We start from the raw sequence: 15,146 nt of genomic DNA, 5'->3' as shown, positions 1-15,146 counted from the left end.
TACTTTTCATCATTTGCCATAGAATCAGAATTGTGGAAGATATGCCAACAGATATCCAATGTATTTGATTTGTTTCGGAGGCCTTTAGAGAAGGTTTGTGCCACCACCAGACAGAATACCGTGACTAGATTGTGCCCAAACAGACCATTCCCAATTTGATTTAATAAAAAATTGATTTAAAAAAATCCATGGCTTTGATAACAATTTGTCGATCTCTTACCTATCTGACCAGTTGCCACAACATTTTTATATTTTGGATGCTGGTTCACAGTTAGGCAGAGAATGTCATCTGTGTGCTCCAGGTAGAAACTCTGGCTTCCTAACAGGGACACACAAAAAGAGGCATTGCTATAAAAGATGAAAATATTGATAATTTTACAAGTACATTTGTTAATGCAGTTGTTACAATGCTCATTTCATACTTCAACTAAAGGACACCTGGGGTTAAACAATAAACATTAATAATGTCAGCTAACCACTTTTTAAATGTACTCTTTGTAACAAAAAAAGGTGACTTGTAATGACAATATTCTTAAATGCAGCAACTCTTCTCTCTGGCTTCCCATGATATTGGATTTTGGTGAATTGATTTTAGAATTAGATGAGACAGGAAGTAATCTGTCACTGCATTGTGATGAAGTGTTTTTCAGAGAGGTGGGTATTCAGCTCATACCTACATCGGAGCAGTATTGGGATGGTTCTGATGGTCATCGGGATGTTGTTCTAGATCCTTGAGAGCAGCTCTAATACACAAAGAGCTGTTCTGATTAAATTAGACGTCACTGATTGGCATTTTCAAGCATTTCATATTACATAATCGGTGCAGAAAAAATAATCTAAGATTATTTTACTAATTTAGGTGTTATGTGCATCAGCACTTCCACCACAAAGCCGAACTAGTGTTCTCCTTCAGAAGGGTCAATCTTAATTGTTAAGCAGTAGTGGAAACATGTCCCATTGTGTGTTTAATCAACTTGCAAAACCTAGATGAAATAATAGAAGGTCCTTTGGGACTGGTAGGACCATGTCCCCCGAATGAAGTCGGTGGGGTAGGTGGAATGGTATTGGAGAGGATAGTAGAGTAGAAACGCCTCTTTGAAAAAACTGTCTTCTGCTTCATTTAGAATATTGGTAGGTTACTTCAGGACTCTCGTGTGGGGATTACAGGCAGCTCCAATTGTGGACCCTGACCCTCCCTTTGCAACCTTGCTTCTTTTGCTTATAGTTGACATGGCCAGTTAATCTGGTCCCACTCTAAGACTGCAGCAATTTGATACATAACACTGAGTCGTGTTTATACTGTTTTTATACATATCAGCATTGTATATGTTATGCTGAGCTAGTAGCTTTGGTCAAAGTGTGCCCTGTCTTTCATATGCTTATGGCACACAATGACAAAGTAAATAATCTACATAAATCAGAGGATGCTATTTCTATTAAACACATGTCCATATCAAAGGACCCTTGAATACTGGTGTGCAAACCTTCTGTAAGGAGAGCTTTAATTTGATGTCCCTCCTTAGTGACCTATCACTTTCCTAAGTTATCCAGATTCCACATAACATTTTCTCCATCACATAATTCCTATTTTTAAAATGTTCCCCTAAATGTTTATTATGCTGGTACGAATAAAATATTTTTCACATTTCAAATAAAACAAATTTTTATTAAACCATACAACCCTTCAAAGTTATTTCAATGTGAATCCTAATAGCACATTTAAGTGTGTCTTTATCAGCAATAGAAAGCCCTCTTGTCCCTACTGCTGTATCTTGGTGCTGCTATTCTTAATTATATGTCGACTGTCACCATATCTGTAAATGAACCTGTGCCGTCCTTCAGCATGAGGTATTAGTCACTTTTTTTTTTTACAAAAGTAACCCTTCACATTTTAAGCAGCGAGCATGCCTTTGATATTCCTATGAGTTTGCTTGGCTTAGGATGTGACTTGTAGGTCAGACGCCTGACTGATTCTATTTTCCACCAAATATTAAAAAAATTTAAGATATCCATACATAGTATTGGACATAAATTGGTGTAGGAAAATCATTACAGATGTCCACCTGAGAACGCTATGGCCCAGTTTGACTCAATGTAGTCTTAAGATTGACTATTCATTTTCCATCCTATCTTCGTCAAAGTCTGGGTGTTTATTTCTAATAAACTTCCTGAAAGCCCAAACTGCGGTTGTTAAAAGAAACCAGTGGCTCGGAAATGCCATAGGATACGTCTATAATTCTGTTTCCAGAGAATGGGTTGTTTATAAGTTTTGATGGAACTTCTATAATTTGTTAAATATAATTCATTAAACTAAATTTCCCACTGCTGATCACAACATCCTTTTCCTTTTGACCACCAGCCATTCAAAAACATACTATTGCCTTCTGGTCTACCTTCTTTTAAAACACTGTAATAGTAATGGTAAGATTTCTGCACATTATTAATTCTAGGTTAATTTGGCATGTTCATAAAGTATGGCTCTAGATTTATTTTTATTGAGAATCTGGCGTCTTCAATTGCTTCACTGTCTGTTGTTGGATTCCGCTGTGGGCTCTACACCACATCTAGCTCTACTAAGATCATCATCTTATGCAACTCAATTGAAAAAGGATTGGAATGGTTGCAGAAGACAAGTAAAACCAGGTAATCCTTCAAGCTACTGACTGATGGGAGGAAAATAGAGTCATGCAGTAACTTGAAGTGACCTCCCACAATCCCATTATTGCATGCTAAAATAAACAATCCTTTTACTGTGACTCTACTAGGCAGAAATCATGTAATGCATTTATTTTGTATTATGAAATTTACTACAGACACTTCAAATCTAGTATGTTGTTTCTTAGAGGTCTACAAGCTGGCATTCTGTTGTTTGAGAGGTTACTTGATATGTCCATTAGACAGTACTACATTGAGGCTTAGCAGCCACAAACATGTTGACATACTGTAAAAAATTATAACTTACCTGTTGAAAGATTTTGGAGAATGGCCGCAGCAGCAGTGTGAAAAACAATGTCGGTGCCATCATTGAGGTAGTGAAGGTTATTGCGACAATCAAATCCCCTATATCCAAATACGTGTTCTAATAACAGCTCCTAAGATAGAATGCAAAGGAAATTAACATCAATGGATGATCATGGATACAGACAATTTTTTTTTAACTTTAACTGCCATCAGACATTGTTATTTACATACACTTTATGCATATCAGATTCCTATAGCTGACCCCGTGCAGCAGTGCTTTGAGTACAATAGTCATTTAGCGCCAGTACAGAATCTACAAAGCGAATTTAATTTTTTTTTAAAAATCTGACTACACAAAGTGCATCTTGGATATTGCATAACTGTCAAAAGAATTTTTCAAAATTATTTAGGAATTCCAGATTTCACCTAAGGCTGCATCGATCACACACAATAATTCTTCCACTCTATAACAGAATAGCTGACTGAAAGAGTCAATTATGTTGAGGCCTGTTTTCTAACCAATGCAAGCCAAGACATCACACTGCCTAACTGAACGAATTCTGTTAATTTTGCAGCACTATAACACCTGTATTAGTTCACATTGTTCACCATAAAAGAAACCAACAATCTAATCGAAATTAGATCATCATCACTGGATCACCCACCGACCCACAGCCCCAAAATATGTTCAAGTATATTCTCCTAGTAATGGTATGCATCAAGAATGGTTCACGTGATCATTAATGTACCACTTTCAACTAGAGCATTGCCCAGTGAAGTAAAAAAATCCTACATAAAGTCAATCCTTAAGAAGCAAGGGCCTGAGAATATAGACCTGACTAACTACAGACCTATATCAAACAGACCGTTCCTGGATACGCTAACTAAAAAAAGCAGAACACACCTGAACCAGTTCTTTAAGCTAAAAAACCTCTTTTCTAGCAGACAGCTTTCCAACTTGGGAAAGCACAAAATTAGCAATGAAGGCAATCTGGGTCAAACAAAAGATAACCATTGACTTCAACATAGTTACTGCATTTTACCATGGCATTTGCTATTCACTGATCGTCCTTTTTCTCTTTAATTTATATCGGTTCCAAATGATTGAGCTTGTCAATTATTTGAAGGTTAACTGTTACAGCTATGCTGAGATACCCAAATTATTGAAAAACTGGAAAAGCCTATAAACCTAGACAGAAGCAGACTCTCCCAAAGCGTGGAAGCAGTAGACAAGTAGATGCGACAAAATAATTTGAAACTCAACCGCTCAAAAACAGAGATCCTTCCCTGCAGATTGTAGGCCTGGATATGACCCTCACCATGCCTGGCGAAGGAAGATTGGATAAGCCAAAGCTACCTTGATAGAAGTAGAGAATTTAAGTGTGATAAAGGACTTCAAACTCTGGCTCCAAGGACAGGTCAGCAATGCAACCAAAAGTGCATTTAAACGTATGAGCGAAAGACACACAATTGATGGCCGGAATGCAGAACAAATCATAACATTCACCCCCAGTCAAGAGATCTGGGTTAAATTCATCATTCTTTTGCCGAGACGTGGGTCCCTTGCTCACTGTGCCACTGGATTCAAGCTAACCTGGCTAAAGAAGAATGACATACCCTGAAACCGTTCCCAGAATGCTTGTTTCCGGTCCAGGGAGGACCTGGCCTGGCAGTTTGGTCTGGACTGTTCCCATGGGGCACAGGGTCAAGACTGATATGCATATGCTGGGTTCAAACTGGGGTGGCTTAGTGGGCAAAAGAAAGATGGATTTAACCCAGTTCTTTTGACTGGGGGAGAATGTTTGCATTGTCAGCATTCTGTCCATCATTTGTTTGCTGTAACACTTTAAACTTATGAGAACATTACAACTTGTATTTCCTACCCTGGGATTATCTTACAGGGGACAGGCCTTGACATCTCTTGTGTTGTAATGCCTTGACTCCACCAACATCTATATATTTGGCTCACAATATACCTAATGAATAAACTTCAACAAAAGCAGAATGCTGCTGCCCCAACCAGCAGGACCATATCATCAGAGTTCTTAAGGCTCTGCGGTAGCAAGAAGACGTTCTTTTAAAGATCCCTTTATTGCCCTCTTTGTCCTATCTTCCTATTGGTAAAAATTAAGACTCTACACTCAAAGGAGGAACCTCAGATCAAAAATGGCATAGTCCCTGAATATTCCCTCTTCAAAGAATCCCAGAGAAAGGCAAGCTGCTTCTCTTTACAGACATGCAAGCTATGGAACACCCTAACCAAGAAAATAAGGGTAATCAACAACCATCCTGAAATAAATGGTTCCAGAGAAGGGCAACTTAAAAAACAAAAACAAAATGGTGCAGGAAGAGAAGGGCCAGTGAGGCAGTAGTCTCACCGCAAGAGACTTGCAAATTTACATTAAGCTGGGTTTCAAGGAAGGAAGCTTTATCATTTTAGGATAAAAAATAGGAAACACAGGAAGTCAGTGGAAGCACAGTTACATAGCTACTGATGTTAGATTGAAAAATAATACACATCTATATAAAACCATAGAGTGATACTATTTTTTAGAACGAGGACCAATAATTCTATACACAGAAGAAAACACATATCCAAACAAAAATGATGCTCAGAAACCCTGTATTTGAAATAATACTGACATATATACATATATATTACACATTCATAATTCAGTGATAGATAGTGTTCTCTAGTGTTGAAAATACAGTGGTAAATGTAAACATACAGTATGATGTCACCAAGGAAATGCTGCACCATTAGTGAATCATGGTGAACAAACTGAACATTCGTAAATCTGAGTTAGTGAACAACCTAAGGGGGGATAGGAAAAGCACCCAGGGTACAAAAAGTTATAAAACGTTAGACATACGTTAGGGTGCCAATCAACAAGCCAGACTCCTGTTACTTAAAATAATCTAATGACAATAAGCAAGCTCTTAAAACATTTCACAGGATCCTGGTACCAAATATGGTATGCGGCTTTGTATGTGTGTTAAGCACACTCCGAAATAATTCCCAACTTGCACTTCACTGTGGGATTAAACCGCACAGGCGAAGCAGGCAGAGTTTAATTAAAAATACAAACAATAAGGATTAGTTGGGAGGAAAGGGGCGAGCCTGGGCTCAAGAACCCACCTTCCTCCCCCAAAAAACGGAGATAAGGTGGGCAAGCCCATGTTATCATAAAAAAGGAGGCAGGCCATAGGAATAAAATCAGTTTCTGGAAGCATGGTCCACCTCCCTTCCTAGGCAAGGACAAAAGGTTCCGGAGAAGGGCAACATGAAAACCCCAAAAAACAACACCGGAGCAGGAAGAGAAAGCTAGAGAGGCAGTATTCTCACCGCGGGAGACCTGCAAAAGGAAAAGTATGTAGCAGCGAGTTTCCCATGTTGAGATGTCCTAAAATTGCCACCGAGGACAAAAATAAAGTTAGTTCTCTGGACCATTTTTACAACACAAAGGCAGATGTTTGAAATACCTTCGGTACTCATTTGCATTTTAGATGGTGAACTACACCTTGTAATCCAGTAAGGCAACCTAGGTTAATGAATCCATATTCAAGCGCAAGAAACAAGGAACGCAAACCATATAGTACAGAAAGTACCGATATGGAACTCATTGCAACATGACCTGATGAACCTCTCATGTGGCATCCTTGAAGAGAAAACTGAAAACCTGTCTCTCAAAGAGGTGTTTCTATCCTTTATCGAATCGATCAGGACTGCATCCACCTAGAGACAGAGCTTGGGACCTGTGGAATACTGAATGACTACTGACAAAGAACAATCCAAATCTAACCTTTAGGCATCTCCTCGCCCGCCTTAAAGCTGTATCTTGGTTCATTCTGGAATTAGAGTGATAATTGGACTCCTCTGCCTCTTTCTGTGGCATCAAAACTCCAGTAAGACATTTATCACAAGCCAGCATTCTAATAAACAACTACATATATAAAAATTAGCAAAGGGGATTTTAAGAAGGATCAGGTGATGAGATCTTGGCAGGGAGGTTGTCAGAACTTCACTGAATAAAAACAACTAATTGATGATTTACTCCATGTTGGGATAAGAATGTCCTCCGCATGGTAAACGGGTACCTTGGCCCTGAGTGTCTGTAGGTCTGTGAGGTAACGGTAATGTGAGGTTCAGAACCTGTTCTATGACCTAGAGACCCGCAGAAAATGTGTCCTCATAATGGGAATTGGACTACTGGTCATGTAATGGGGGTATTGCATGAAACGGTGGTGGAAGTATACCATGTTTTGTGAATCAATAGTGTGACCAGATCTATTTCTTTGTGTCAAGCAGAGGACAGCCTCTCAACACCTCTCATGTGAAGGTTAGCCGTTATATGAATGCCAGAACCCTGTGCTAACATCTAATGTTTCAGAAAAAACAATGGCTCTTACGTGGCCAAAAAAAGGTCCAAAGATAAGAGAGGCAGCGACAGATTAGGACACAGTGCCTTCAAGTCTAGATAGATAATGAATATCTCAGTGAGTCTGTTGTACGAGTATGGTAGTAGTAGTCTGTGTTGTTTGAGTATGGGTCCTGTGGAATCCAGTTGAATGAGCTGGGTTTACCATGGCACAAGAGCGGGATGAGGACAGCTCCCCTATATAGTAGAAGAGTACTGTCTGCATTTCTGTGACTGGAGGATGGAGACCCAGACACTGAAGTGCGGATGGAGGCAGGCTGCGTTGAGAAATTTAATGAGGGCCAAAGTAGTAAAAAGCTGCTGATTAGCTGTTCCTATGCACTGCCATTGGTAGATGCCATGGGTCAGGGATGCACCTACGTCTTTTATTATTCAAGTAGAGAACATTTCTATGCAGGGCCTGCCCTTTTGTCTGTCTCTGATTACAGCTTCAGGAAACCTAATGACAGCACAGGTAGAGATCTTGCACTTCATTATGCGCATATAACTGGAATACTCCTGCTTGAGCCAGGATCATTCCCTCCCTGCTGTGAAAGCCATCACTTCACACAAAGGCTGTGCCTGAGGAGTAAACTGAAAATAACATTTGAATGAGAACCAGTCCAAACCGGTTCTGAAGCCTTAGTCAGTAGATCCACATTCCCTGTCTGGAAAGCGTGTATAAATGTAAGATCCACACCACCCCACTTTGTTCCAGTCCCAGGTTCTTCATGACCAAGGAAGGGAGTGTTCTACAGAGTACTCGAGGAGCTGATGGGCAACCCGTGCTCGTGTCTGTCCTCACACTACCTTCCTGAGAACCCTTTGACTGTTCACCCTCACTATTTTGAGAGTTAAGCCTGGAAGAGGAGTACTTGGTGCAATTTGCAAAACCGTAGTAGAATGGCATCTGGGACACCTATGCCAAACTACCTCAACCCTCACAGTTGTGGCTCATTAGCCCCTGCCTTCCCCCTATGCCCCCAAAGGGAGTCTGACAAGAGCCAAGAATAGAAACATCCTGCAGATGGTCCTTAACACCGAGAGCTCTGTTAACTGAAAGTTTTAAATTTGAAAGTGGGGATGTTCAAGGAAGACCTGTGTGCCCCATGAGGTGAGTGAATTCCATCAATGCACACAAGTGAGGTGGCATCCTTACCTCCTGGAAGGTCACGCCAAGAAAACAAAATGTCCTTCAACATGACATGTATACAGTCCTGTTGGCGATCCTTTGACCCTATCAATTCCACAATTCACAAATTCAACTGAAGTCTTTTGAAGTGTTCATAAAACACAGTTTTATTTATTTAAGTTCAAATATATCATTTGTAGAACCACATTATGTAAGAGACAGCCAACACGTGTTTCGAGGAATACTTCAGATACTCAAGGCAGACTTATATCAGTATGTCAAGTACTTGGCTCCATTACAATGCGGCTTATCCTCATCAACAATATTATAGCACTCCCTACAATAAGATATCAGGATAATCATTTCACTCTCGCAGCAAAGTCGTTAGGACCAATCGCGTTGGATGAGTGTTCATCGAAACACATGCTGGCTGTTTCTTACATAAATTGTTTCTACTGATGATACATCCTAACTTGAATAAAGAAAATCATGCTGTGTGAACAATTCATGAAATTTCCGTTGAATTTGTGAATCGTGGCACTTGATTATGTCAAAAGACCTGCAACAGGACTCTGTGGACTTGAAATGCACCATGGAGGTTAGGTGCAGGAGGTGAAAGCGTTGGACATTATTTCCTCACCCTGGAATGCGGTCTAACAACATGGCAGCTACAATGCTCTTTCTTGGAGTCATCATCCCTACCATCTTTAAGGATGGCATATCTGCTACACACCTTTTTCCAGTGTTGTCACATGAATTTGCAATCGTATCACCTGTGTCATCGTTAAGGACTCCATTGTGGCTGGCCTTTTGAAATGAGTGCAAGACACAATAGTCTAGGGCCCAAGACAGATCACAGTATGAAGCATGACAACACTACACATAGGCACACGGCACACCAATGCTAATGCAGTCCCTCTGTTCCACATATATAGGGACTCAAAGTTGACACCCCACGAAGTTCATGTTTATGATACCTCACAGTGCCCATCTTGGAATGCATTAGGTAAAAAAACAGCCCCTTCTGTCACCTTGTGCTTAGGATGCATTAGTTGTGAATTAGACAGTGAGGAAACTGGACAAACACATAGTGGAACTGAGGCAATAATTTGTTTAGGAGCGAGGCAAGCCTGTTTGCCTCCAAATGCAATACTTGATTAAGGGCTGTAGCAAGCCCGGCAGCAAGTGTTCAATGTGAGATTGGTAATAGGTGCACCGTTGGGATGACAGAAGTGAAATGCTGATTACTAAAAGTTTCTAGTTGCAAGTCTTTTCTGGGTTTGGTTCCTGCAGAGTATGGGCCATCAAACTCCCTCGATTTCCCCACCTGTTTAAGTGGCCGTGAATCTAAATCTTCATAATATAGATTGAATCTAAACTTCAGCAAGACTTCAGAGACCACGATCATCTATGTGCATCAAACCAGATTAGTACCGCAGTCCAGCCTTACCATTCCCACTCCCAGTGATAACCCATCCAGAACATGACACACTGAACAGTGTAGCTCACTATATTTCTATTTCTCTCCATGCTTTCTTCACAGATCAGTCCTAAATCCTATTTCCATAATTCTACCTCGACCCACAAGGAAACAACTTTCTCCTCTGTCTCCTATGCAATTTAACATCTTCCACCTTTCGAATGATGTGTTTCTTAGGTCTATGCTGCCATGTGAGAAGTCATAAATCTTACATTTTCTTGTACATTTGAAGTTTATTTTGCTGCAAAACCTTAATAACTTTGACATATCATGAAGTGGGTGATGTGGAGCTAGGTTGACACACTTCTGCAGTCTATGCACCAGTTTTACAATGGAAAAAAAACTACATCTGTAACAAAAGGAGGGAAAATATGTGCTGTAGGAGGACACTGCTCAGATAGCATACATGCAGAAGAGAACAGAGGAGACTCAATGAGGAAGAGAGAGAGTTGGATGGGAAAAGAGACTGTGAAAAGGTTGAAAAAGAAGGTGAGTGAAAGAGAGATGGGGAAAACTGTGGAGATGTGGAAGGTGGCGAGCATAAAGAGAGAACGGAATGAAAGTAGAAGAGAAAGAGGAAAGGATGTTGAAGAAAGAGGAAAGTGTCTGAGGCTGAAGATGCAGAATTTAGGATTTAGAAATGGAAGATGGAATAGGATCCTTCTCTACTCCTCCCCAAATCCTCTGATTTGTGATGCAATTTATGATGCCATAAGTAATATCACGAGTGACACCATTAGAAAAGGCAACAACATTTGGTTAATGGTGCATGGCAACATATTTTTAAATGTCCTACCCTTGTTCTGCTAACATTTAAGTAGTTGTTTCAAGACTTTCTGCGCTCTACTCTGATCACAAAATACAAGAATTTTTCATTGAAATTTAAGAGCCTTAATTTGTATTATATGGAGCATAACAGTATATATTTGTAAACATATGTGGATATGCGTACAGGTGTGCACTGGTATGCTCAATTGGGATGATAAAATTAGCATGCCAATTAACTTAACGATGCATGTATTTTACGGGCTCAGAACAGGCTTATTCTATTTCTAAAATGGAAGATATGTCGTTGGTAGACCTCAGCAATAACAAATTTGCTGTGAATCGTTTCAGCACCTCGTATGGGGTAGTAAGCACTATATGAATACAATTGGCAATTACAATTACAGTAACAGTTTGAAGTAAATCATTTCAAGGCAGACATTAAGATAATAAATGTAAAATACAAAGTTTTATCCAACCTCAATCACTTTTTTCTTTTTGTTGATGTTATTCGTTTGTAGTTTTTCTGGTTGAGGAACAGCTCGGCTAACTGGTGGTCTAGAACAAATAACACAAAATATAGATATTAATTTTGTATCATTCTAATAAGGCTTAAACAAACAATTGTGGCTGGGGCCAGCAAAAGATGTTGGTTGGCAGGAATTCTTCCGACTTCTGTGGCATTGGGGCATTGGTACTGAATAAACTGAATACATTCAGGGTCTACTCATTTGTACTGACTTATACCTGACAAACATGGCTTCGTGTAGTACAAAATCAAATGCCACCGATATGTGATGCAAGATGCCCCTGGACCAAGGTAATTTTGTGTCCTACAACAATCCAAATTCAAATCAAATCGTGTCTTACAAAAATATTAGAATAATAAAGTTTCACCTGTTGGCCATTTTACAGTATAACTAAGAATAACCTATGCTTCCAAGAGCTTGGTGTTAGCTCCCCTGGACTAATGAAACATTCTTTCCACTGGCCTCCTGGCAACAAGTGATAGGCTGCAAAGACTCCAAAACCAGGCTGCCGTATTTGGTTTAAATATGCCGGCCATGAACACACATAACAAGCTTTCAGAACACTTCACTGGCTCCTGGAGCACGGGAGGACTGCGCTTAAAGCAGAACTTATTTTTGTAAAAAAAGATAAGAGTCTGTGACCAAAGTTTTGCTCAGAAGCCAGCTCAGAAGTGCCGGTACCCGAAAATAAGTGCCAGTGGGCTCCACCTCTAACCACCGGCTCAAATTTAACACTGCCATTGACACTTTCAAAAAAATTACAATAAAAAAATGTGGTTACTCACTGAAAACAGCCATCTAAATTCATCACCTCACCTTCCATTGGTTTCACCATGTTGTTAATCTGAAGCTTTATAGGTTTAACTACCTATCTACAGGAGAAATGATAAAGACTTACAAAATGAAACATTACTTTAAAAAGTTATTTTAATTTTGAGTAATATCTCTGGGACTCCCGCGCGCTTTCCTCCAACACTGCTGCATCTTTGCATATACATATAATATACCCCATATTTTTTGGGTGTACGTTGTTTGTGATTCTCACACATTTATTTCTGGCGGTAAACGGTAGGAAAATGTTTGTGCAATTTCCACGAGGCCTCCCTGAGCACTCTAGCTGAATATATTTGTGGAGCCGATTCCGTCCATCCTCCAGTCTGCTTTTGTACTTTCAGTTTGTTGGATTTTAAGCAGAAAAAAAAACAAAATTCTATCATCTTACAGCTTCTGACCCTCATATCTTTTCTTTTTGTAATCAACATTCAGACGCACAGTGTGTCCTTTGATGTTTTGTTTTGCAGCCCTTCTGCAACAGCCATTTGTTTCCACACATAAGTTACGGATTTCATCCTAGGCGGTCTTGATTGCGCAGTTATCTCTCCCTTTAACAGTGATATTGTGCCTTTTGTACCCGATTTTCTGGAGTAAATAGCAATTGGGTAACTATAAATAAGTGTACAACCAAGTGCTACTTGAGAGTACATAGTCTACTATTAAATGGTGACTAAACCTCATGGAAAATAGTAATCTGGCTCTTCAGCTGTCCCTTTAAAGTTTAACAAGATGTTCTGCGATCTCATGCAGTACACTCTTTTTTTACATTTATTTTATTGACTTCAGTAACATATAGCCACAGCAATTTTTAAGGAGGTGTGTTACATAAGCCAACACCATGCAAATCAGCAACATCCAGAAATGCAATGTATGCCAGATCATGCAGTGCATTCTTAGGGCCGCGGCTGCTTGGTCAGTGTATTCAATTTAAAGATGGCGTCTTGGTCAGTTAATAAGAATGTGAGGGTTAGTGTCTAACACCCTCGAATGTAACTGGGAGGGGTTCCAAATTTCGGTTAAAATAGAAATAGTTGGATTACTCTGCATATATTACTCCATGCCTTTCCGGGCATATGTCAACTTACGCAAATAAAGCTAAATTAGGGAAAATGGAAGGCCCCGATAGCTGACCGACCACATTCACAAGAAAAGTTTTCCCCCTGAATACTTTCAGTCTACAAATTCGACACCATTTTGATTATCTAGGATTTTGTTTTGGAGCTGTTCCTTTAAATACAGTAAGGCAATGCTGTGGAACACCTCGCGGACCATAGACTTCTTCAGTTGTAAGAACAGAGCAGGACCTTTGTTCACAACAGTGAAATTCATTAAGTAAAAATAGAGACTGTGGTGTTAAATGTCACAGCAATTTGAGATGCAACACTCGAACTGCAACATGCCCTTGTTGACAATGACGTTTGTCAATGGTTGTACCCTCTTCCAAAATTAACCCAGCTGATGCCTGTAGCGTGGAGACTGTGTAGACCATAGGATGCCTAAAATGAATTAATAAATGCATTCTTTTAAGGCAAGAGTATGACCCAAGCTGCCTGGTTTATCCCCTAAAGAGGCATTTAAGATGTTCTTGGGGTGTATGGTGCTTTAAGCCTTCTGTGGGTTCCGCATATACATAACACGCAGGTAGCCATTGTTTTGAAAGAGTTATGGGCTGACCCAGAGCTGTGTAAAAGATAACAACGTTTGTATGGGATGCTTTCATGTACTGGGATGTGGAGCGAGAGAGAAGTGCAATGGAAACCCCAGGCTGCAGAGAGAGTGAGTGCGTTGCTGGGTTTTTCGGTGAGTTTTCTGGCATATTACAGGTGAGTGGAGATGACCAGGTGTGGTCACATTGAGTGGTGTGAATGTATGGACTTTGATGAAGATAGCGAGGGCTCCTCAGTGTGCGCTACAGGAGAAGAGTCAGGACAAATCAGAGTTTGTGCAGAAGAAGGCAACTGTGGGTAAGTCATGTAAGAGAAAGCATTGGATGCAGTGAGCACAGAGTTGGCTGTGCAATTTATTTATGAGTGACACACAGTTCTAAGGACTTTCTGTGCATGGTTGCATGAGTAATCGTTACCATGTGCACACAGGTGAACATATGTGGTAGTTTTGGGGCTTTTGTCTAAGCTTTGTATTTCCTTAAGGTTCCACAACCATGGTGCACACATGCATCGAAAAAACGTTATGTATAAAGGGAGGGAATGTGTTTTCCTGTCAAATGTATAGACCCTGCCATAGAACCAATCCTATTTGTAAATTTTTTCAGAAGTGTCAAAACCATCTGATACTACTTACGTCCAATCTTCTGCCTTGTCTTCAAGCATATGGCTTATTGCCTTCTCAGTCATCTGCAGCGGCTATCTCACTTCTGTACTTTGTTACCTGAAGGCTAGATATTGCCATGTGAAAACCTTATCATAGGCAGCCCTTTTTAAAACGTATGTGGAGGCAAATTCAGAAAGATATGTAAAATGTGGGTGTGAATATATGCTTCAACTTCCTCCACGCAGATCTTGAAATTGCATACATCAAACATGGTCCATCCCGGACATTCAATATCAGATTGATGAATGCCTCAGTAAATGACAGGAAAGGACATTCATCTTGTGGCCCATTGTGAAGTATATCTGTCACCCTGTAGAGTACATCAACTTCTTAGTTAACGGGAACCTTCAAACATAAAGCACTAGATCCCACCTTCAAACATGTCAGGAGGTATTTATCGATCTATCCTTAATCGAATTTATGTAAGACCGTAAGACCACATGTTCACCCAGTGTTTCAATGCTGCTAAAATCATTGGTTCATCTTAAGTTCCCGAAAATCATCCTACTTTCACTATAATTCGTGCCTTAATGTCCACAGTGATAGGTTTATCTGACATGGAACTGTCACCGCACAATTTGCTCAAGGTTTCAGTAATCTTTACTTCCTGTCAGAGTGTTGTACCTCTTCCTTCTTAGTGCCACTGCCAAAGCTTTAAGGGCCAAATGCGACGTCCATAATATAGCAAGAGATAC

At 40.0% G+C, this 15,146-nt stretch overlaps 1 protein-coding gene across 1 annotated transcript in view; it reads right to left on the bottom strand.

Moving 5' to 3' along the window:
- EML6 (EMAP like 6) overlaps positions 1 to 15,146 on the bottom strand; it is a 748,837-nt gene that overhangs the window by 88,968 nt on the left and 644,723 nt on the right. The window contains exons 28-30 of the mRNA XM_086927650.1: positions 11,236 to 11,314; positions 2,963 to 3,092; positions 221 to 319 (exon numbers count right to left, since the gene is read on the bottom strand). Of these exons, the coding sequence (XP_086783776.1) occupies positions 221 to 319; positions 2,963 to 3,092; positions 11,236 to 11,314 (308 nt within the window). The remainder of the gene's footprint in view (positions 1 to 220; positions 320 to 2,962; positions 3,093 to 11,235; positions 11,315 to 15,146) is intronic.

This window comes from Lissotriton vulgaris, chromosome 6 (assembly GCF_964263255.1).
Source record: "Lissotriton vulgaris chromosome 6, aLisVul1.2, whole genome shotgun sequence".
Taxonomy (NCBI): Eukaryota; Metazoa; Chordata; class Amphibia; order Caudata; family Salamandridae; genus Lissotriton; species Lissotriton vulgaris.
This window is presented reverse-complemented; position numbering and strand designations above follow the sequence as displayed.